Source organism: Chlorocebus sabaeus, chromosome 19 (genome assembly GCF_047675955.1).
Source record: "Chlorocebus sabaeus isolate Y175 chromosome 19, mChlSab1.0.hap1, whole genome shotgun sequence".
NCBI lineage: Eukaryota > Metazoa > Chordata > Mammalia > Primates > Cercopithecidae > Chlorocebus > Chlorocebus sabaeus.
This window is the reverse complement of record NC_132922.1, coordinates 6,808,650-6,831,205: the sequence shown is the minus strand read 5'-3', so window position 1 is coordinate 6,831,205 and position 22,556 is coordinate 6,808,650. Positions and strand designations below refer to the sequence as shown.

General features: G+C 48.3%; 1 protein-coding gene across 1 annotated transcript in view; it reads left to right on the top strand.

Moving 5' to 3' along the window:
- SAMM50 (SAMM50 sorting and assembly machinery component) overlaps nt 1–22,556 on the top strand; it is a 42,287-nt gene that overhangs the window by 7,913 nt on the left and 11,818 nt on the right. Inside the window, exons 2-12 of the mRNA XM_038007343.2 lie at nt 6–116; nt 1,477–1,578; nt 5,329–5,416; nt 10,074–10,180; nt 10,730–10,860; nt 11,095–11,182; nt 13,645–13,773; nt 14,355–14,426; nt 15,472–15,558; nt 19,228–19,298; nt 21,787–21,854. Coding sequence (XP_037863271.1) covers nt 6–116; nt 1,477–1,578; nt 5,329–5,416; nt 10,074–10,180; nt 10,730–10,860; nt 11,095–11,182; nt 13,645–13,773; nt 14,355–14,426; nt 15,472–15,558; nt 19,228–19,298; nt 21,787–21,854 — 1,054 coding nt within the window. The remainder of the gene's footprint in view (nt 1–5; nt 117–1,476; nt 1,579–5,328; nt 5,417–10,073; nt 10,181–10,729; nt 10,861–11,094; nt 11,183–13,644; nt 13,774–14,354; nt 14,427–15,471; nt 15,559–19,227; nt 19,299–21,786; nt 21,855–22,556) is intronic.

Sequence of the window (22,556 nt, the reverse complement as noted above, 5' to 3'; positions counted from 1 at the left end):
GTCAGAGTTTGGAGCCTCTTCCATCAAGTGGACCTGATTTTGGAGGATTAGGAGAAGAAGCTGAATTTGTTGAAGTTGAACCTGAAGCTAAACAGGAAATTCTTGAAAACAAAGATGTGAGTTTTCTGTTGAAGGTCTTGATGTAATTGTTAGTAGAAACATTCACTTCCATAAACCACTAGGGAGATGCAAAGGAATTAACCTGTTTCCGTGCCTTTATCAAAGAAGAGTTTGTACCACCTACAGCTAGAAAGACTGATGACTCTTAGAAAAACAGTTCCTATTTTTAAAGAAGTAGCTTTTCCTTGGTGATTTTTATGTGGGAGGTTTAGACAAACATACTTTTGTGTTTATGGAAAAAAACAAAAATATTTCAAGGACAAACTCAAGCTATACTTAAATTTATATTTCCATTCCCTACTCCCAGAAAAAAGACTGTGGGTCTCAAATGAAGCTTTTCCTAAGTTTTTTAACTTTGAAATTTAAATACACTTTTCCAGTTCTTGAAGAGTTTGCTCTCTAGTGAGACTGAGAGGCGAGGGCCAATTTGAGTCAGCATTTATTGTGCCTTTCTGAAATCCCTGCAGGGTCTTTAGAAGATGCATACAGTTTTGTTTTGTTTTTTTTTTTTTTTTGAGACGGAGTCTCGTTCTGTTGCCCAGGCTGGAGTGCAGTGGCGTGATCTCAGCTCACTGCAAGCTCCGCTTCCTGGGTTCACGCCATTCTCCTGCCTCAGCCTCCCGAGTAGCTGGGACTACAGGCACCCGCCACCTCGCCCGGCTAGTTTTTTGTATTTTTTAGTAGAGACGGGGTTTTACCGTGTTAGCCAGGATGGTCTCGATAATCTGACCTCGTGATCTGCCCGTCTCGGCCTCCCAAAGTGCTGGGATTACAGGCCTGAGCCACCGCGCCCAGCCTTGTTTTTTTTTTTTTAAATTTTTTAATATTTTTTGAGATGAAGTCTCACTCTGTCACCCAGGCTGGAGTGCAGTGGTGCAATCCTGGCTCATTGCAACCTCTGCCCCTTGGGTTCAACTGTTCTCCTGCCTCAGCCTCCCAAGTAGCTGGGACTACAGGTGTGCGCCACCACACCTGGCTAATTTTTCCGTGCACAGTTATTAAGTCAGGGGTCACAACCAGCATTCATTCACAGGCCAGTGCTCAGGGTGTGTGTGGGGAAGGACAGAGGGGTTGTCTGTGGCCTGCCTGGGTTTAGGGCTCACCTGGTCCTGGGTCATCTGGCTGAGAGAATTTGTAGCTCTTGTTCACAGAAAGTACAGACCCAGCAAAGGGGAAGTCACAGTGACCAGTTTTTTGAAAAGATGTGAAAGATGGTAAAGTCCAGAAGTAAGAAGTGTGGGTTATTAAACTTGAAGAAAACCTTGACGTTAATTAAACCTTGACATTGTCTTTAGTCTTGACACCTAATCTCTTTGCCTTGTGTCATACCTAATACTGTCCCTGTGTGACTTTTAGGTGGTTGTTCAGCATGTTCATTTTGATGGACTTGGAAGGACTAAAGATGATATCATCATTTGTGAAATTGGAGATGTTTTCAAGGCCAAAAACCTAATTGAGGTAGGTGTGGTCTCTACGTGGTGTGCTTTCCCAGTCTCTTCTGAGGAACTTATAAACCTCCCTATGTGAAACCACAGAGCACCCTCTGCCCCCGGCCTCTGTGCCGATCTGCCTCTTACTCCACAGGGAGCCTTGGCACCCCCAAGCTGAACCCCCTGAGTTCCTGCGTTGCCTCCTACAGACTCCAAGTGTTTGCATTTGCCGTTTCCTCCTGGCTCTTATCCTGGAGAAGGAAGTGTCTGTCCTCTTGCGTTCCTCGCAGCTCTCCCAGCGCCGTGATGGGAGCCGATGGGGTTTGTGCACAGCCGTTCCCAGGCACCGTGCTGAGTTCCTGAGAGCGCACTCTCCCTTGCTGACCTTGTGGGGTGGGCGCTCATCTGGGACACACTCCCTGTCTCCTCAGGGCCCTGGCTCTGTCTGTGGAGCACTCTCCTTCCTGCACTGTAGCCCCTTTCTCATCTCCACTGTGGGTTCCCTCTGCCTTTCTGCCCTTGGGACCGCATTGAACATGCCCGGACAGAGGTCACCAGCAACTTCTTTGTGGCCAGGTCCAGCTGGCTCCTTTCAGTCTTCACTTTACTTGGCCTTTCAGCAGTGTTTGGCACTGTGGACCACTCCCACTTAAGAAAAAAAAAAGAAACTTTTTTTTTTTTTTTTTTTTTTTTTGAGATAGAGTCTTGCTCTGTTGCCCAGGCTGGAGTGCAGTGGCACGATCTCAGCTCACTGAAACCTCTGCCTCCCAGGTTCAAAGGATTCTTGCACCTCAGTCTTCCAAGTAGCTGGGATTACAGGTCCACGCCACCACACCTGGCTAATTTTGTTGTATTTTCAGTAGAGATGGAGTTTTGCCATGTTGGCCAGGCTGGTCTTCAACTCCTGGCCTCAAGTGATCCACCTGCCTCGGCCTGCCAAAATACTGGGATTACAGGCGTGAGCTACCGTGCCTGGCCAGATTTATATTTTTAAAAAATTAAAGTAACATGTAAGCACAGTAAGAAGGAAGCATAGAAAATCAAATGGTACAGAAGGGTATTGAAATGAAAAGGACACATTTCCCTACCCTGGCCAATCCCAGTCCCCTCTCCAGAGGTAATGTGGCTAACAGTTTCTTAGATATATTGTACAAGTGTATAAACATGTGTGTTCCTTAAACGGTAATGCCATTCTCTACATTTTTTTCTTTTCTGACATAAATTATGGAGATCTTTTCACATCAGTACATACCAATCTGTTGGCCGTGTGGTGCCTCGTTGTACACACTTTCTAACTTTTTTTTTCTGAGACAGGGGTCTTGCTCTGGTACAAGTCTTGCTCAGGCTGGAGTCCAGTGGTGTGAATACAGCTGGCTGCAGCCTCAACCTCTTGGATTCAAGCAATCCTCCCACCTCAGCCTCCTGAGTAGCCAGGACTGCAGGCACACATCACCATGCCTAGCTAATTTAAAAAATTTTTTTGTAGAGACAGGGTTTTGCCATGTTGTCCAGGCTGATCTCGAACTCCTGGCACAAGTGGTCCTCCCAACTTGGCCTTCCAAAGTGCTGGGATTACAGCATAAGCCACCTCACCTGGCCCTCTATATTTTATTATAAATAGTTTTCCATTGATGGGCATTTAAATTAATTTTCAGTCTTACAAACAATGCTGTACTAAACATCTTAGTGTGTCTTTGTGTATATTGACAGTGTGTTTTAGGATAAATTCCTAGAAGTGGGATTCCTGGGTCAAAGTGTGTGCACTCTGCAGTGTTCCCTGATGTAGCCATATGGCTCTGCAAAGAGGCTGCACAAGTCTGCTCTCTTACAGTAGTCCGTGAGACCGTCTCTTTCCCAAAATTGGGTGTTATCGCAATTTTTAAATTCTTGCCATCTTGTTAGAAGAAAAATACCATCTCATTGTTTTAAATTGCATTTGTTTAATTATGAATGAGACTCAGCATTTTTTTTTTCTCTTTATTGGTCATTCATATCTCTCTCGTGAATTAACCTGGCATCTTCTGTCTTCCACTGGATTGCTCGGCTTTTGTTTATTTGTGAGAGCTCTTTGCATATTGAAGAAATGATTGCTTTGTAGCCTCTGCTGAATGTGTCTGTCCTGCTTTGTTATTTGCCTTTTGAATGTGTCTGTCCCTCATCTTCCTTGCGCTTTGCTCTTCCCCGGGCTTTGGTGACCATTTTCCCAGGTTGCTTTCCATCTCATCACAGTCATTCGCAGGCTCCATTGTCGGCTTCTTTTCCCTGTGAGCTTCCTTAAGTGTTGCTTTTCCACAAGGATCAGTCTCCTGTATGATCTCATCCACATCCCAAGTTTCAGTTACAGCCTGAATGTAGAGGGCTCCCCGTGCTCTATTTCTAGCTAGCTCCTCTGTGTTGAGCTGTAGCCCTGACTATGCAACTGCCGACTAAACATTTCCTCATGGCATTGCCACAGCTGTCTCCAGCTCCATGGGGCTGAGATCTGAAGTTGTCTCTTTTCCATCTGTCTGCCCTGACTGTCTTCCTATCTCTATTCCTGACTTCTCTAATGGTGTTCAGCCTTAGCCCAGTGCTAAGCCTCGAGCTGCAGTTTTAGTAGCCTCTTTGTTCTTCTCATGTGCTCTACCTAGGCAGTGGCGGTGTCCTCTGGCCCCTGCCTATGAAATGTCTCCGGGGTCTGTCCTCCCCTCCAGTGCCATGGCCCACACTGGGCCTGCCTTCACCCCAGCCCCTGAAGCTGCTGCCAGAGCACCCCCTGCATCCGTCAGGCTTCTCCCATCGGGGCAGAATTCCGAATTCGTCCGTGTGATCCTTTCTTTCTCACCAGGAAATGTGATCCCTTCTGTCTCCTGCTGACAGTTCTATGGTGACTCCCTTTCACCTGCAGGGTGGAGTCTCATCTTTCCTTATCACATGAGGGTCTTTCCTTCCCTGCGTCCTCAGCACTCGCCTGCCTTACCTTCCTTCTACCTGTCCTTCCAACAAGAATGGGCTCTGTGCATTGGAAGGAACTGCTGTTCACGATGAAGAAAGGACGCAAAGTTGAACATTTCTAACAGCGGTCAGAGATGGTTAGAAAGGCCGGGCATGGTGGCTCACGCCTGTAATCCCAGCACTTTGGGAGGCCGAGGCAGGTGGATCACCTGAGGTCAGGAGTTCGAGACCTGCCTGGCCAACGTGGTGAAATCCTGTGTCTACTAAACATACAAAAAATATTAGCTTGGTGTGGTAGTATGTGCCTGCAATCCCAGCTACTCAGAAGGTTGAGGCAGGAGAATGGCTTGAACCTGGGAGGCAGAGCTTGCAGTGAGCTGAGATCGCACCTTTGTACTACAGCCTGGGCGGCAGAGCGAAACTCCATCTCAAAAAAAAGAAAAACAGGAAAAAAGAAAAAAAAAGAAAATAAAGAAATGAATAGAAAATTGAAACACCACAAAAAAGTGTGCATTTCTTCCTCAAAGGGAGATCTGAAAAAAAGAAATGAAAAGGCATGCACACACACGTGTCTTTCTTCTGCATTAATTTTGTGGTTTATATGAAGGGGATTATGCGATGCACACTCCTGAGGCCGAGGCTTGGTTTTGCACTTGTGAATGGGCATTTTTGTTGCCCCTGGGGGGCTTTTCCCTTCTGTCGTGTGGCGGGTCTTGGTGGTACTCTCTGCTCAGTGATCTGACTTAGCACCAAATGGTAAACTACCAGCCTCGCCATGTGGCTGCCGTTTTCTGTTTCTGTGTCTTAGAAGAATATATTACCTGCTTTTTTCTGCATTTTATAGGTAATGCGGAAATCTCACGAAGCCCGTGAAAAATTGCTTCGTCTTGGAATTTTTAGACAAGTGGATGTTTTGATTGACACATGTCAAGGTACAAATTGTGGTGTAGTATCTTTATAATTCCCTTTCTGTCCATCACAGAAAAGCTGTTTCTGTGGCCAGATGCAGATCTGGGCAGCAGAGCACCCCTCCCTGCTGTGTACAACCTGAAAGCTGATCAAACAGGTAGTCCTTGAGTTAGCAGTCTCAGTGAAGGGGCTGGATTTTTTGTTTGTTTTTGGGGAGGGGTCTTGCTCTATTGCCCAGGCTGGTCTGGATCTCTTGTATTCAAGTGATCTTCCTGCCTCAGCCTCCTGAGTAGCTGGGATTACAGGTGCGGGCCTGGATTTTTGTATGAGGCCGGGGAGGAATGGTGAACTTTGAGGATACTGTTCTGTAAACCCCTGTACTGCCCGGGGGCCTGAGAGTGACTCTGAAGCAGGGTGCCAGGCTTTGTTCATATAGCGCAGCACAGCACTGTGCAGACTTCATCTCGGCATGTGCTTTAAAAAAGAGGAGGGAATCCAATTTCCATTTTAGTTTTTGGTCATTTTCTTGTTGCTGTGTGATACTGGGCATGTTTCTCAACATTTCTTCTTTGGCTAGTGAGCACCTGCGTGGAGGCCGGCCCTGTGCAGGCCCCAGAGCGAGACACAGCAGCACGCGGGGCATGGTCTCCTCCTGCCGGGCTTCGGTCATAGCAGCACACAGGGCATGGTCTCCTGAAGGGGCTTCGGTCAGTGGGGCTAGGTTGGGGGCAGACCAGTAAGTGATGGCAGCACAGTCGCTATGCTGTGCTGTAAGAGGCTGAAGGAGGAAACAGCTTCACCTGGCCAGGGCATTAGAAGGGGATCAGAGAGGTTGTCCCCAAAGGGGCGATGTCTGAGCTGAGACCTAGAAGATGCATCTAAGCGAGTATGGGGAGAAGGGCTGAGTGAGTCTGGGGAGAAGGACTGGTAGTGAGGTGGAGTGAAGAGGGTTCTGGGGACAGGGGTGGCATTTACCAGGCCCACACCAGAGGGAGAGTGGCTCACTGGGTGGACCACAAGTGTAGGAAGAGCTGGAGTGCAGGTCAGGGGAATGGAGTGCCAGAAGACGAGGAAGAAAAGCCGTCAGGAGCCCAGACCATGGTGAGCCTAACACGGCACGGTAGAGTTCCCACTTTAGTCTGAATTCAGCAGACATTGTTGAAAAATAAATATTTGGAATGAATCTGTGAATAAGTAAACTCTTCAGAATTGAATGGGGGGTAATTTTGAGAAGGCCTAGATAAGACAATATAGGAACATGCTTGCAGAAGATAAGGTGCTAGATAAACTAAGGACATTTTCATTATTTGGAATATAGTTTCAGCCAACACTAACAGAGACCTCAAAGAACAGTGGCTTAGAAAAAAGAGAAGTCTCCATCTCTCCACACAGCTGGGAGACTGCCAAGGGCTGGTGTGATGCTACGTTCCCTGAGGTCACCTTGGGCTGGCGTGGTTTCCCGTGGTTCCCTAGGGTCACTTGGGCCAGTGTGGTGCCTTGCTCTCTGAAGTCACCTTGGGCTAGTGTGGTTTCCTGAGGTCTCTTTGGGCTGGTGTGGTCCTTCATTCCCTGAGGTCACCCTGGGCTGGTGTAGTTTCTCCCATGGTATCTTGTTGCTTTGTCATCCCTAGGGTCCCTGAGTCCCTCTGGTGGCTGAGCACCGTGTCCTCATTCCAGCATCGGGGAGGAGCACAGGAGGTTGAAAGGGCTTATCCCTCCCTTTAAGCACCCGTCCTAGGTGTTGTACACGGCACTGCTCTCATCCCATTGGCCAGGACTTAATCACTTGGCCACACCTAGGTGCAAGGGAGGCTGGGAAGTAAAGCCTGGGTGGCTAGGTACTCTGCTAAAAATCAAGGATTCAATTACCATTAAAACAGGGGTTCTCAGGCCAGGCGTGTGGCTCATGCCTGTAATTCCAGCACTTCTGGAGGCCGAGGCAAGTAGATCACGAGGTCAGGAGTTCAAGACCAGCCTGGCCAAGATACGGAAACCCTGTCTCTACTAAAAATACAAAAATTAGCTGGGCGTAGTGGCGCGCGCCTGTAATCCCAGCTACTCGGGAGGCTGAGGCAGGAAAATCACTTGCACTCGGGAGGCAGAGGTTGCAGTGAGCTGAGATTGCGCCACTGCACTCCAGCCTGGTGACACAGCGAGACTCTGTCTCAAAACAAAAACAAACAAAAACCAGGGGTTCTCAGAGTGTGGGCCTGGACCAGCTGTGCTACTGTCACCTGTTGGAAATGTGATGCCACCGAAGAAGGAACTCTGGGGGTGGGGATGAGGGTGAGGCCAGCGGCCTGTGGCAAATGAGCCAGCTGTGTGGTTCCGATGTGTGCTCAAGCTGGGGAACTACTGGACTAGTGAAAGGGAAGAGATAGCGGGAGACAACCTCTTCGCACCTCAGAGTCCTGGAGTACTAACAGTAGTACTCGCGCGGCCCTGCAGGAAGCGGTTATATGCATGTAACCATTAGATCCTCACAGAACCCTGGTGAAGTGTCATTATGATTTTAAAAAAAAATACAGCTTGAGTATCCCTTATCTGAAATGTTTGGGACCAGAAGTGTTTTGCATTTTGGATTTTTTTGGATTTTGGAATATTTGCATTGTACCTGTGAACATTCCCAACCGCTAAATCCGAAATCCAAAATGCCCCAGTGAGCATTTCCTTTAAGTGTCATGTCAGTGCTCAAAAAGTTTTGGATTTGGAATACTCAACCTGTATTTTCCAGCTAGTGAAACCAAGGCTCAGAGAAGCTTAAGTAACTTGCCCAGGGCAAACAAGTGAGTGAGACACTTCCGGTGCCCAAGACCCGACCCACTACCTCGGATGCTTTTCCAGGGACGAGTTTTGTTGGAGGCATTTGTTTTTCGCTCTCTCCTGTCCCTGTTGTAAACATGCCCTTGTAGGTGGTCAGCTGGTCCACCTCTGCGGAGGCTCTCCACTTAGGCTGCATGTTAGGATAACATGCAGGAGCTTAGATGGCTTAAGGCAGGGAAGCTCCTCCGTGTGGACTGTGATGGTGGGTCCGTGCCACTGTAACAGGCAGCAGCACGTGTGACCCCTAATGTCAGCTCTGGACTTGAGTCAATAACTGGTGTGAGTATTGGTTTATCATTTGTGACAACCACACATGCGAGGTGTTAGTGTGTGTCAGAGTAAGGAGAGGTTCACGGAAACTCTGTGCTTTTTGCTTTATCTTTTTTTCCCCCCAACCCACCGTTGCTGGCCCCAATTCTTTATCTTTCTGTGCGCCTAGAGCTGCTCTAAGAAATAAAGTCCACTAAATAAAAAATTTAAAAAAAAAAAAGAGAGAAAGAAAGAAAAGATGGTGCCAGGCGCAGGGGCTCATGCCTGTGATCCCAGCACTTTCAGAGGCCAAGGCGGGCAGATCACAAGGTCAGGAGTTCGAGACCAGCCTGGCCAACATGGCGAAACCCCGTCTCTACTAAACAAACAAAAAATATTAGCCGGGTGTGGCAGCAGGTGCCTGTCATCCAGCTACTCGGGAGGCTGAGGCAGGAGAATTGCTTGAGGCCGGGAGGTAGAGGTTGCGGTGAGCTGAGATCAGCCCTCTGTACTCCATCCTGGGTGATGGAACGAAGCTGCATCTCAAAAAAAAGGAAAAGACGGTACTGAGGCTCCGTCGTAGACCTGTTGGACCTGACTTCTTAGAGCGGTGCCTGGGCATCTTCATATTTTGACAGTTGCCCAGATGCATCTAGATGTCCAGCCAGGGCTGAGCACCCCTACTGTGTGAAAGGCAAGAGTCACCTTTCCCTCCTGTGAGAGGCCACGCACTCCTACGGCGCCCAGCCCGCTCCGCACAAGGCACCCCAGTGCCATGGTGGGCCATGAGGTGCTTGCTTCCAGCTCAGACCCAAATCACACCTGGTGCGGGGGAGGACAGACGTGCCTCTTACACACAGTAACACAGTAAACAATCTCACGTTTATCTTTGAAGGTTACTGACATCCCTATTGTCATGCGAGTTCCACATTTTCATGTCAGTTGGAGTGAGACCCCAAATATTTTCAAGGACCTCTGTAATGGCAGAACAGATTCCTTTAGCAAATATTGTTTGCTTAAGTGTGCTTAAGTGAATAATGCTACTTATAGTTATCTCCTTGTAGCAAAGGTAGATTTTTTTTTTTTTTAGAGACAGGTTCTCGCCCTGTCATCTGGGCTAGAGTGCAGTAGCAGTCATAGCTCACTGCAGCCTCCAACTGCTGAGCTCAAGTGATCTTCTCACCTCAGCCTCCCAAATAGTTGAGACTACAGGTGCTCGCCGCCACATCTGGCTAATTTTTTAACATTTTTTTAGAGACAGGGTCTTGGTATGTTGCTGGGGCTGGTCTTGAACTCCTGGCCTGAAAGTGATCCTCTCACCTCATCCTCCCAAAGCACTGTGATTACAGGCCTGAGTTGCCATGCACAGCCCTGTTTTTTGATATATTCTACCAGAGAAACTAGAAACATTATTTTTTGGTGTAGAGGTGTGCAATATTTTGATTTTGTGTGGGAGCTTTCTTTTAAACATTCTCATGATGATACTATTTTCCAAAGAAGATTGTAAAATAGAATGAACCTTCAGATAGCTTTTTGTCTTTTTTAGCAATGGGAACCCAAAGTAAGATAACATCCTGGCTGTCTTATTGTTTAATATTTTTTATTTAGGTGATGATGCACTTCCAAATGGGTTAGACGTTACCTTTGAGGTAACTGAATTAAGGAGATTAACCGGCAGCTATAACACCATGGTTGGAAACAATGAAGGCAGTATGGTATGCTGCAGGCTTTTTATTTTCTTATGTTGGAACTTTGATTGGGAACTTTGACACTATGACTGCATTCTAAAAGCTGATAATCGTTTCAAAATTCTGTCATCTCATTTACCTTAATCTGTTGTTATTTGTGGTTTCTCTTTAGTCACCCTAGAATTGGTGCTAATATGTTTTGCGTTGTTTGATAACAACGTTAACGTCAGTAATTAGGAATGATTTGGAGAATGTTCATGTTAATCGTCTCTCGTTCAAATTCCTTTAAACTGTAAATCTGTAGAACTTAACATTCTTGAGCTTCACAGGTGGCAAGGTTAGCTTGTCCCTCGCATTAATCAGGTTTGAATGCAGGATGTGAGCACTCAGCAGCGGCATGTTTTAAAGAATGAAAGTGATTACAAATGAAAGACTAGATCTGTAGTTGGCATTTTCCTTCTGTTTTTACAAAAGTCCCTTTGCTAGCATAGTCTTTATCCAAAGTTCTCATTCCTTCAATTTAGACCACTACTATGTTTTGTTTTTTTCTTTTCTTTTTTTTTTTTTTCCTCCTAGGTACTTGGCCTCAAGCTCCCTAATCTTCTTGGTCGTGCAGAGAAGGTGACCTTTCAGTTTTCCTATGGAACAAAAGAAACTTCCTATGGCCTGTCCTTCTTCAAACCCCGGCCCGGAAACTTCGAAAGAAAGTAGGAAGCCCAACAGATCATTGAGTACACTGGCCTGATAGGAAAGTTCAAATAGATGGCTTATTTGTGAAAAGAACCGTGACAGAATCAGCTGCCACTTCTGCAGTGACCACATGCTGTAGATTTCCTCTTGAAGATGAGCCCCATGGGCGTAGTGTTAAATCTGTTGATTTAAATGTGTGCAAGTTCTAATCACTGTTTCAGTTTTTAAAGCTCTATCCCATTGTCTCCTAGTTTCTCTGTAAACTTATATAAAGTTACTGGACAGTTCCCTTGGAGCTCACTGCGGGAGACGGACAGAGGAATGTCAGCTGAGTACAGTGTGAGTAGCATTTCAGTCCTTCCCTCTGGGCTTGGGGGGAAACAGGGTGCCTTTTTCATTGATTCCCAAAGGCAGCAAGAGGGCAGCGTGGAGAGCACAGGCCCTCTGCCTTCCGCACCAGCTATCTCCTGGCCAGGTGCCTCTTCTCTAGCCGAGTACAGGCTGCCAGGAGCCCAAGAGTGGCTGATGCCAATGTTAGCAGCTCCTTAACCTGGTTCTGACTACCTGAGCCACCATTGGTTGTCCTTCCCCATATGTGTGGAGACCGAAAGTTTCTCATAGTCAGCAGAGTTGGTCAGATCACTGGAAGGTGTCTTTTTTTTTTTTTTTTTTTTGGAGACAGAGGTTTACTGCTCTTGTCCAGGCTGGAGTACAATGGCACGATCTCAGCTCATTGCAACCTCTACCTCCCGGGTTCAAGTGATTCTCCTGCCTCCGCCTCCCAAGTAGCTGGGACTACAGGTGTGCACCACTATGTCCTGCTAATTTTTGTATGTTTAGTAGAGATGCAGGTTTCATTATGTTAGCCAGGCTGGTCTCGAACTCCCGACCTCAAGTGATCTGCCCATCTCAGCCTCCCAAAGTGCTGGGATTACAGGCGTGAGTCACTGCTCCTGGTCTGGAAGGTTTCATTTTTGGTTCACACCTAAGTTTACACCTAGAAAGGTATGATTAAATACCACCATTGGAGTTCATACCATTTGGCCTTTTTGGGGCTTTATGATAACCTGCTCTTTTTTTCCCTTCCTTTTTCCACTGTTCCTGACTCCTTTTGTTCTGGGCTTTGGTTCATGCGGAGAGCCCTGAGATAGAATACTACGTAAGAGTCAGTCCCCACGTGTGGTCTTCAGACCAGCAGCATCGGCCTCAGCCGTGGGCTTGCTAGAAATGCACATTCATGGGTCCCACCTTGAGCTGCCAAGTCCGACTCACAGGGTGTGGGGCCCGGGAAGCTTTGAGCCTGCTCTCCTTCCAAGAACCCAAACAGAAGCCCTGGGGGCGATCGCCGGAGCTTGGACTCCCCGGTCTGCCTTAGGGCTGTGCGACCTCAGGCAAATGACTGTCTGTGAAATGAAGGACAGGAGTGCGCGGCCCTAGGCCATTGTGAGGCTTGTACCAGCGGCGTGGTAAAGCTCCTGATGCGGCCAGTGGCGCAGTGTAGGTGCTTGAGGTGCGTTAGTGCCCTGCGCCTCTGGTCCTTGCAGACCAAGGCCATGAGAACTTGGAGCATGCAGAGGCGGGCCAGGTAGACTCCAGGTTCGAGATGGAGACGGGAGAATCTGGGCACATTTGCAGTTTCATTTCCTTCTCTCCAGATTTTCTTGTCTGGAAGGGAACAGCCCTCGACACCCTTCTGTTTCGATACCGTCGTTAGATGCCCTCTGGTGGGGCCGTGGAGGGGACGTCCGGGGCACACGCTGCTCTCTGCAGCCCGCTGTGCTCCAGCAGGTCTCCAGGTGCCTGTGTGTGCCCGCAGTGCTCAGGCTCCTGGGAGCTTAGCCACCCTTCTCCCTGGTGTCGTGCTTCATCTCTTTCTAAGCCTTTTTAAAGAGCAGATTTTTAGAGTAGAAATACCTTATTTTTTCACAAGGAATAGCAGAGATGAAAGACACCAAAGTGTAGTCTCAGCCCTGGGGTGGGTGCAGGTAGAGTGGAGGAGGAAAGGGGAGGGCAGAGACCTTGTCACAGACAGCCCTGAAACTGAGCTCCTGGAGGTACAGACCAGATCATACTGAGTAGTATCCTTGGAGCCCATGTCAGGCCTTCTAAGGAATGAAGAAATGATTTAGGAAGCTCTACACCTCCCACAGGCATTTGGGAAAGTGCCTGAATCCTAGGTGGCCCTAAGTGTAGAGATGGCAGCTGTGCAGGCTGCCCCTCCTGTACCAGGTCCCCAGTGCGTGGCACGGTGTCCTGTGGGTGCTGAGGTGGGTGCCTCTCACCATGAGGGTGGGATGGAGGCCCCACTCACCCAGTGGCCTGGAGTTCAATTGCAAGCCTGAGGGCTAGAGAGTGCCCAGCATGGGACGCCCCCTGGGGAGTGTGGGGTGGCGAGCCCTGGCTTCAGACAGGTTCAGGTGGACCAGGTGGGATGTGTGCCATCAGATTGTCTTAGATGTCTTACTCCTTACAAAGAAGTGGGAAAGAGATGGTGCCTGTCGATGAAACAGCTGCCTGCAGCCCTCAGACCAGCCCTGTCCCCCACCTGGGGTACAGTCCTGCTACTTAGAGCCGTACTGCCTTTGGTTCCGTTCACAACTTTCCCCCTTTCTTCCTTTGCCCTTCTTCCCTCTGGTTTTCTCTTCCTCTTCTCTTCTTCCCCTTCTCCCTCTCTCATCATTTAAAAAAAATTATTTTAGGTATTTAGTTCATTGTTTCATGATGCCTCATTCCAAAAAATGATTTGCAACAACTTTCTAAGTACATGTGGTCCAGAAAGATGTCTAATTTCTGTGTTGCAGTTTCCCATATGGAAGACCAGCCACACCGTCAAGTGGGAAGGCGTGTGGCGAGAACTGGGCTGCCTCTCCAGGACGGCGTCATTTGCTGTTCGAAAAGAAAGCGGACATTCACTGAAATCATCTCTTTCGGTAACAGTGTCTCTTAGTTGGAGTAAATAATTTTGTTGATGGAACCATGCTATGCATTGGAAAAAGTCTTTGCCAATATCAGGGCTGATTGAGAAGCGTCGCCCAGGTGGGGTGTCCACAGTGGCGGCCCCTGCTTCCCGAGGGCTTGTGGTGTCCTGCCTCGTGTTGTCCTTTCCAAACAATGTCAGTGGTAACAGGAAGAGGTGTGCTTCAGAGCTGACTGTGGAATTTCAGCTTTCAAAAAGGAGGAACCTGGTTGAGCTGACTGAGGCCAGGGCGTTGAGCTCCTTGAGAGAATGAACCCAGTGGCAGGTGTTCAATGAACCCAGTGGCGGGTGTTCATCTCCACGTAGTGAGCAGGAGTCGTTTATTCAGTTGAAGCTCAAGTCTCAGTGTGGACGTCTCGGTGCCCTCCTATGTAAGATAGGGACGGTCACCCTCACTTCCTCCAAGGGCTCTGTGAACATGGAATGGCGTGATAGTTGTAGAGTGCTAGCGTGGTGGCCCGCGTGCTGTGAGTGCTCATGGTTGTCTGATAGAACTGCTGGAAGTGAAAATACCCCACTTCAAATTTCTTTCAGCACGCCATGGTCATCGATTCTCGGAATTCTTCCATCTTACCAAGAAGAGGTGCTTTGCTGAAAGTTAACCAGGTAGTGTTGTTTCACCTGTGACCCCGCAGTGGGAGGGGAGCCAGCTTTGGACACTAAAGTCCTGGTGGACTGGGTGGCCCTGGGGGTGGGCGGTCCCACAGAGTAATCGCACATGCAGTATCGCTTGTGAGGGTCGCCAGCTCCACTCTCAGGGCTTCGACCCCGGGAATTGTTCCCTATCCCCTGCAGTTCAGTCTTGTGCCTTCACAGAACCCAAGGTAGGGGTAAGGCTGTGGCATTCTTGATGAGGGCCTGTAATAGGCCAGGAGGAGGGCTGTGGCTTGGTGTTACCCGGGAGAGAGTGCCCGAAGGCAGGGATCATCCCTCAACGGCTGCAGAGCAGGTGCATCATGGCAGCAGGAGGTGCTGGAGGAATGGTCTTCACCACCTTAGAGGAGTGTTCTTCTCTGCTGGTGTTGGAGGCAAGCTGTTAGTCCGTCTTTGGGTTGCCCTCTTGTTGGAGGCGGGGGCATAGTTCTTTACATAAGGTACCTACAAGGTGCAGGCACAGTGAAGAGCCCACCTTGGTGGCTTGAGAGTGAGGGCAGCGGGGGCTGCACTGAACCTTGAGGCTTCCCCGAGCAGCTACCCTCACTCTGGCCAGTGGTAGTTAGGTGTTGTCAAGCAGGGCAAAAGCCCAGGGGTGCCTGACCTTCAGTTTCAGAGGAGCAACTAGAAATCAGGTTTTTATACAAAATAGCTCACATTGCGAAAGGTCAGCTGAGTTTTTCCCCAAACGCTGATGAAGCCAGCGAGCCAAGCAGCCTGTGCTGAGCTCTGTGTTCAGACACTTGGGTTGCCAGTGCCCCCCGCACACAGCCAGGGAGTGGCCTCGGCACTGCTTGGATCTGCGGATCCTCCATCCCAGTCCGTCCACTGTTGCTGTCTGCCGCAATTAGGATGTGGCTTCTGGGGGACAGAACTTTCTATTGCCTTTTAAAAAAATACAAAACAGCAAAATTAAATCCTGATGCAAAAACATGGTTCTGTAGCTCCTGTAATAAGTCCGTTCGCTGCCTTCGACCTGAGCGCTCTTTCCCTGCAGGAACTGGCAGGCTACACTGGCGGGGATGTGAGCTTCATCAAAGAAGATTTTGAACTTCAGTTGAACAAGCAACTCATATTTGATTCGGTGAGTATCTAATGGGTGCTGGCACCTGCACTGTCAGCCCTTACTTTGGGGATCTTACCGCAGAATCTTAGCTCCTGAATATCTAAAGCACAGAGTGGAAGCCTAAGCGGTGATGCCTAACCTTTGATGTTTCCAGTTTAGCCAGATTTGCAGGCAGTCTGGGGAGAAGCGATAATTATTTTCTTTTAAAAGTAACCTCTGATGGCCAGGTGCGGTGGCTCACGCCTGTGATCCCAGCACTTTGGGAGGCTGAGGCGGGCAGATCACGAGGTCAGGAGATCGAGACCGTCCTGGCTAACATGGTGAAACCCGTCTCTACTAAAAATACAAAAAATTAACTGGGCGTGGTGGCGGTCACCTGTATCCCCAGCTGCTTGGGAGGCTGAGGCAGGAGAATGGCGTGAACCCCGGAGGTGGAGCTTGCAGTGAGCCAAGATCGCGCCACTACACTCTAGACTGGGTGGCAGAGCAAGACTCCTTCTCAAAAAAAAAAAAAGGAACCTCTGCTAATCGTTACACATAGGACCTTGAGAGAGCCCTTCACCATTTATCATCTCAGGGCCTCGGAGGAGGGGTGACTGGAGGACAGAGGAGTGTCTCTTGCCCTTGAAATGCTGTTCCCTGGACCTTCTGAGTCTTCACTTTGCTGGGTCTACAGGGCTCTGGGTGCTTTCAGAAATTTTTTTTTTTTTAAATCTTGAGTCCTATTGGGTCACTTTCTCCTGATTCACTCAGGAGTTAGGAGTAAGTGACTGGATTCTGGTCTCGCCAGAGGAGCCCCAGGCTGGGAGGACACCTGGCATGTTTCTCACGTCTTCCCAGTACCCAGTGGCTGGGGGCAGCTCTGCCCTGCCGTTGCTGCCTGGGTCCTAATCTTCCTTAAAACTTGGGGGCAAGGATTGAGTTTTAATGAAATGGTGCATGTGACTGTTTCTAGAGAGCTCATTATAAAATAATTTGTCACTGCCCCGGTTTAGCCCTTGACTGTGCACTTTGAGCTTGGCTCCTGCCTTCCTCTGCCCCTGCCACTTCAGAGGCCACCACAGGCCTCCTTATGGTCCGGCGCGGTGAGCCCATGTTGATCCCTTCTGCGGCACTGGATGCTGTCGCCTGCTCGCCTGTTCTCACTTTCTCTCTCTTGTTTTCTTGACTCATCATTGCCGTGCTCTCCCGCTCCCCAGTTTTCTCTTCTCAGGGCCCTTTCTGCCTCATAGGCATGGTTTGCCCCTAGATCCCTGTAGCCAGCTCCCCACCCTGCTCCTCTCCAGGATGGTCTCCTCCAGCTCTGTGGCTGCAGCTGCTGCCTGTGCGCAGCAACTCTGGTTCTCCTGCTCTCCTTCCTGGGCCCAGACTCAAGTGGTCCTGGCTGTCTCAACCCCTGCCTTACAGACACCTCACATCAACAGAGCTCATTGCCTTCCCCCCAGATCTGTACCCACGCCTGGGCTCTCCATCCACTGACCCGCACAGTGCACCTGGCTGCCCTTGAACTTAACTCCCTATCTGCTCTCAGTCCTCCCCTCAGCCACCTGCCACCCACTGGGCCCTGCCTCTCCTCCCCTCAGCACTGCCCATCCGCGCTGAACCGAGGTCACGTTCTGAGTCGTCTCTGCTCCTGTCCCACTCCCTGCCTTCCCCTTCCCCTTCTGCACACTGTGGACGTGTTAGTGTTTCTGAAACACAAGCCTTACTATATCGCTTTCCTACACAAATGGCTTATGCTGTTAAGGTGCCTGTAGCCCTTGATCCTTCATCACTGTGCGTGTCTTATGCTTCCACTCTGTCGAAATACTTTTTGTTTCCCAGAAGGCCTTGGCTTGCTCTGACTCCCAGGCACTTGTATTTACTCTGTCTGCCGCTGGCCGTAACTCTCTTTTATTCAGATGTTCCCTTGGCCTCCCACTCCCTGCCTTTAAGACTTTGGTATAGCTGTGTCTCTTGCAAGCCTTCGTCAACCTCCCAGATGGAAGTGGGGGCTCCTCCACTATGCCCGTAGCTCCTGTGCTTATCCTGTGGTAGTGCCCATCCATCCACCCACCCATTTACCCATCCGTCCATCCGTCCATCCATCCATCCATCCATCCACTCACCCACCCACCTATCCATCCATCCATCCACCCACCCATTTATCCATCCATCCATCCATCCATCCATCCATCCATCCATCCATCCATCCACTCATCCACCCACCCACCCATCCACTCATCCATCCATCTGTCCATCCATTTGTCCATCCATCCATCCATCCACCCACCCACCCACCCACCCATCCACTCATCCATCCACCCACCCACCCACCCATCCACTCATCCATCCATCCATCCATCCATCCATCCATCCACCCACCCACCCATCCACTCATCCATCCACCCACCCACCCATCCACCCATCCATCCATCCATCCATCCATCCATCCATCCATCCATCCATCCACTCATCCGTCCATCTATCCATCCATTCATCCATCCATCCATTCACCCACCCACCCACCCACCCGTCCAACACATGTATGCTGGCTGCCAGGCACTGCCCAGACACTAAGAATATATCAGTGAACAAAACCCAATTCCTGCTCTCAAGGAACTTCCATTCTTGAGCAGAGAAACCTATAAGCTAATATCTTTGTATATAATTGAGGAGGTGGTGACAAGTGTTGTGAAGAAAAATAAGGCAGAATTAAGCGGTAGAAAGTGACCAGAAGGGGATGCCGTCTAGTCAGGATGGTCAGGGAGGGTGGCTAGTAAGGCAACCCCTGAGCACAGCCCAGAGCACGGTGAGGGAGCAAGTGTGGGACAGTGGGACACTTGGGGCAGGAGCACGAATTCCAAGAGCAGTAGCAGCAGGAGGGCCTTGGAGGCCGGGTGTGGGCTCTTGCTTCCACTCTACATGAGAGGGAAGGCCTGGAGCCTTCTGAGCAGAGTCTGGACACCGGGCTGAGAAGAAAATGCCAGCTGCTGTGGGGACAGAAGCTTGTCCTTCCTACAGAAGCTTTTGAGAAAGCCATTTCTGAGCAGCTTGGAGGGATGTAGGCGTTTGCAATGCAGACAGCACATGAGGCTTGGCCAGCCACCTGAAAACATAGGGTGCAGGGGAGCAGGAGAGCCTCCACCTGGTTGAGGACATTGTTGAGAAGGTTTTGTGGCGTGAAGATGAGACTGGCTACTGCCTCCTGCCCTGTGAGAGACAGAGCTCTGTCCCTGAGAGCGGGGCTGGGAGCGCGTCTCTGCATTGGGGGAGCCTTGCTGCCAGTACCTTCTTTCAGCCTAAAATGCTGTGTACCTTGAATCCTGTCACATTTTGAGGCCACAGCAAAGAGGCCTGAGCAGGTGCAGGGGGCCTCGCTCCGTCCTCTGTGAGGCCTTGGCTCATGCTTCTGGGCGTCACTTCTCGTCGAAGAGCAGGGGCCTGCCCTGTGTCCGAATGGAAGCCAGGCCCTGCTCGCCTTTGGTGTGTCTTGATTTGGACTTTGGAATTACATGTTTTGATAGAATCCACATGGCCCTTCGAAGTGTAGCTCTGCAACAGAACAAGCCAGGTGTTCTCCTGCGGCCCTTGCACCCTGGCACGGAGCTCTGCACGCCACGGGCGTTCAGTGTGCGGCCAGTTTGCTAGTTCCCTGGAGTGAAAGGAATGCTGGGAGAAAACAGCTGTTTGTCTCTATTTGAACAGGTTTTTTCAGCGTCTCTCTGGGGTGGAATGTTGGTGCCCATTGGTGATAAGCCATCAAGTATTGCTGATAGGTGAGTACTCATCAATGAATGGATAATTTGCACATATTTTCCTTTGGATCTTTTCGGTTGTTTTTTATAAGAGATTTTAGAGAAGTTTATTTAGGAGAGCATAGTATTTCAAATTTTACTTTAGTATTTATATTTAAGCTAATTTCAAAGTATCAGGTATACCTCATACTTAATACTTTTTGCTTTTGTTGGGGAAGTTACTTTGTTATATTAAAAAATGTATTGTTCCTTTTTGATTATGAAGGAACACAGTTTATACCCATTGCAGAAATGCAAAAATGGGGAAACACTTAAAGAAGTTAGAGAAATCACTCACCAAGTGATGAGAAATTCTTTATAAGCAGCATTGTAGTGGCATATGTTTCATTATTTGCATATACCATAACTTTTTAGCCTACCGTGTATTTTTTGATATTTCATTTGTTTTTAATTTGTGATTTTTATAAATAACACTGAATAATAGCTTTTAAGATAATTTGTTGTTTATTTTATTTTCTGTGGAATTACTCCCTCAAAGTAGAACTCGTAGTATTGCTGGGTACTGCTTTTAGGAAGCTTACAGCAATTTATACCCCTGCCAGCAGGGTATGAACTTGTACTTGTTGCTTCGAAATACTAATCATTGTCCTCTAGGGCGAAAACCTTTTTTTTCAACCCTGCATTAGTTAAAATGTACTGGTACAGCCTTTTTGGATGGTGGTTTGGAGGTAGAACAATTTTAGATTTATAAACTCCGGATCCTAACAGTTTCACAAAACTCCATGAATCTAATTGACAAAGTACTTTTCTAAGTGTGTAAAGATTTATGTGTAGAAGGATGTCCACTGTAGCGTTGCTGATAAGTAGCAAAGAATTTGAAACTGCCTTATGTAAGTTCCCCAGTAGGGAAATGATGACATTCTAGCACAACCATTCCAGATCTATGTAGTTATTAAAAATAAGGAGATATGTGTTCATAAGTTGACATTTTGCGCATGAATATGTTTAGTGGATCCCTTTGCAGGATGCATGCAGGTGTAGCACCAAGGGCCTGGGAAGCCAGCCACCAAAACAGTGACAGTGGGCACCCCGGAGCTTGGGGCACCCTGGAGCCCGGGATGCAGCAGGCAGAACCGTTTCACTCGTTATGTTATGTGCATCGTGGATCATTTGAATTCAAATGTGTGATTTATCATTTCTTTTTTATTTTATTTATGTATTTTTTTTGAGACAGAGTCTTGCTCTGTCGCCCAGGCGGGAGTCAGTGGCACGATCTCGACTTACTACAACCTCCGCCTCCTGGGTTCAAGCTATTCTCCTGCCGCAGCCTCCCAAGTAGCTGGAACTATAGGCACCCAGCGCCACACCCAGCTAATTTTTGTATTTTTAGTAGAGACGAGGTTTTACCATATTGGCTAGGCTGGTCTCTAACCCCTGACCTCAGGTGATCTGCCCACCTCAGCCTCCCAAAATGCTGGGATTACAGGCGCGAGCCACCACGCCTGGCCTGATTTATCATTTCTTTAAAAATGAAGCTTGCTGTTTGTTTTTGCAATTCATATTGATGGGGTATTCAGAAAAGCCTTGCTTATAAATCCCAAGTAGTAAAAACACATTTATAGGTTTTAAAACTCAAATTAAGATGAAAAAATTCATAAAGGCTTTTATGTGGTAGGAAAACCAGAAAAAGCCCCGTCCTGTTCCCTTTGTGCTGTTTCAGACCTGCGGGGTGTTCTTAGCCTCCCGCGGCCTCAAGGGTCAGAGGGCTCTGAGGGCACCTGCTGGGGTTGTGTCCTTGGCTGCCTCTTGGCTGGAAAGATTACACAGAATTTCTGTTGTCATTTAAATTCATTTTTTAGTAATTATCATGATCTAAAATCGGGTTCTAATATGCTGTTCAATTTTTCAGAAAGTGGATGGGTTTTTGTGTAATTAATTTTTAATTCATGCTTTTCATATTATTCAGATATGGTTGGTGAGAGTGTGTTAATCCAGTTCGTTAGGGAACAAGAGAAGCTCATATTTAAAAATTATAAACCTAACAAGAATTCTTTTTTGGTCTGTTTCTAGTATTATAGCCCCCCTTTTTGTAATATTGGGATTATACTATTAAATAATTTGTATCCTGCTCTTCTTCGCTTAATATCACACTGAGAGCCAGTAGGAGGCCTGCCGTGAAAAGGAACTGCGCCATGAATCCTCACAGACAGCGATGGTTCCTTTGTGACGGACTGTTTGCCCTGCCCCTCTTTCCTAGTGTCTTTCTTTGCGTCTTGTGTCTCACCTGCATCTCCAAAGTTTGCAGCGTCTCCTTAGGGGTTGAGATTTTTATGAAATTCTCCTGTAGTGTACACCTCCTGGTCTTTCTCAAAGGGTTTGCCTGTGAAAATGCTGTCAATAATCCAGTACCACATGTGAGTCAGACGTGTGCTTCCTGCACTGCGCATTCCGTGTGTCATGTCGTTTCTCACCTCATGACTTTCCTCTGACCTGTGCCGTTTTGTCCTAGGTTTTACCTCGGGGGACCAACCAGCGTCCGCGGATTCAGCATGCACAGCATCGGGCCACAGAGTGAAGGTCTGTCCTTGCCCGTCGTGGTGCCAAGGCTAGAAGGGCTCACATCTCACCTCGGAAACCATGTACCTGTTATTAGCTTCTGGCAATAATAGACGTTCCTCTTTCACGGTGGTGGAATTAGCACCTACCACAGAATTTATCATGTAGCAGGTGTAGAACATTTATTGAGATAATTGTAGGAAAATGAGAAAATATATCGAAGCAAAAACTCTATGAAGATGACCCGCAATCCTGCCCAGAGAGAACATGGATAAACATGTTGTTGTCTGTTCCCTGCAGGTTTGACATGTGCTTCCTACTCTTCCTTTTGTTTTGTTTACAAATTATTATTATTATTATTTTATTTTAGAGATGGAGTCTCGCTCTGTTGCCCAGGCTGGAGTGCAATGGCGTGATCTCGGCTCACTGCAAGCTCCACCTCCTGGGTTCAAACGATTCTCTGGCCTCAGCCTCCCAAGTAGCTGGGATTACAGGTGCCCACCACCACGTCCAGCTAATTTTTGTATTTTTAGTAGAGATGGGGTTTTACCATATTGGCCAGGCTGGTCTCAAACTCCTGACCTTGTGATCCACCTGCCTCAGCCTCCCAAAGTACTGGGATTATAGGAATGAGCCACCGTGCCTGGCCCCTACATATTATTATTATTATTATTGTTGTTATTATTATTATTTTGAGATGGAGTCTCGCTCTGTCACCCAGGC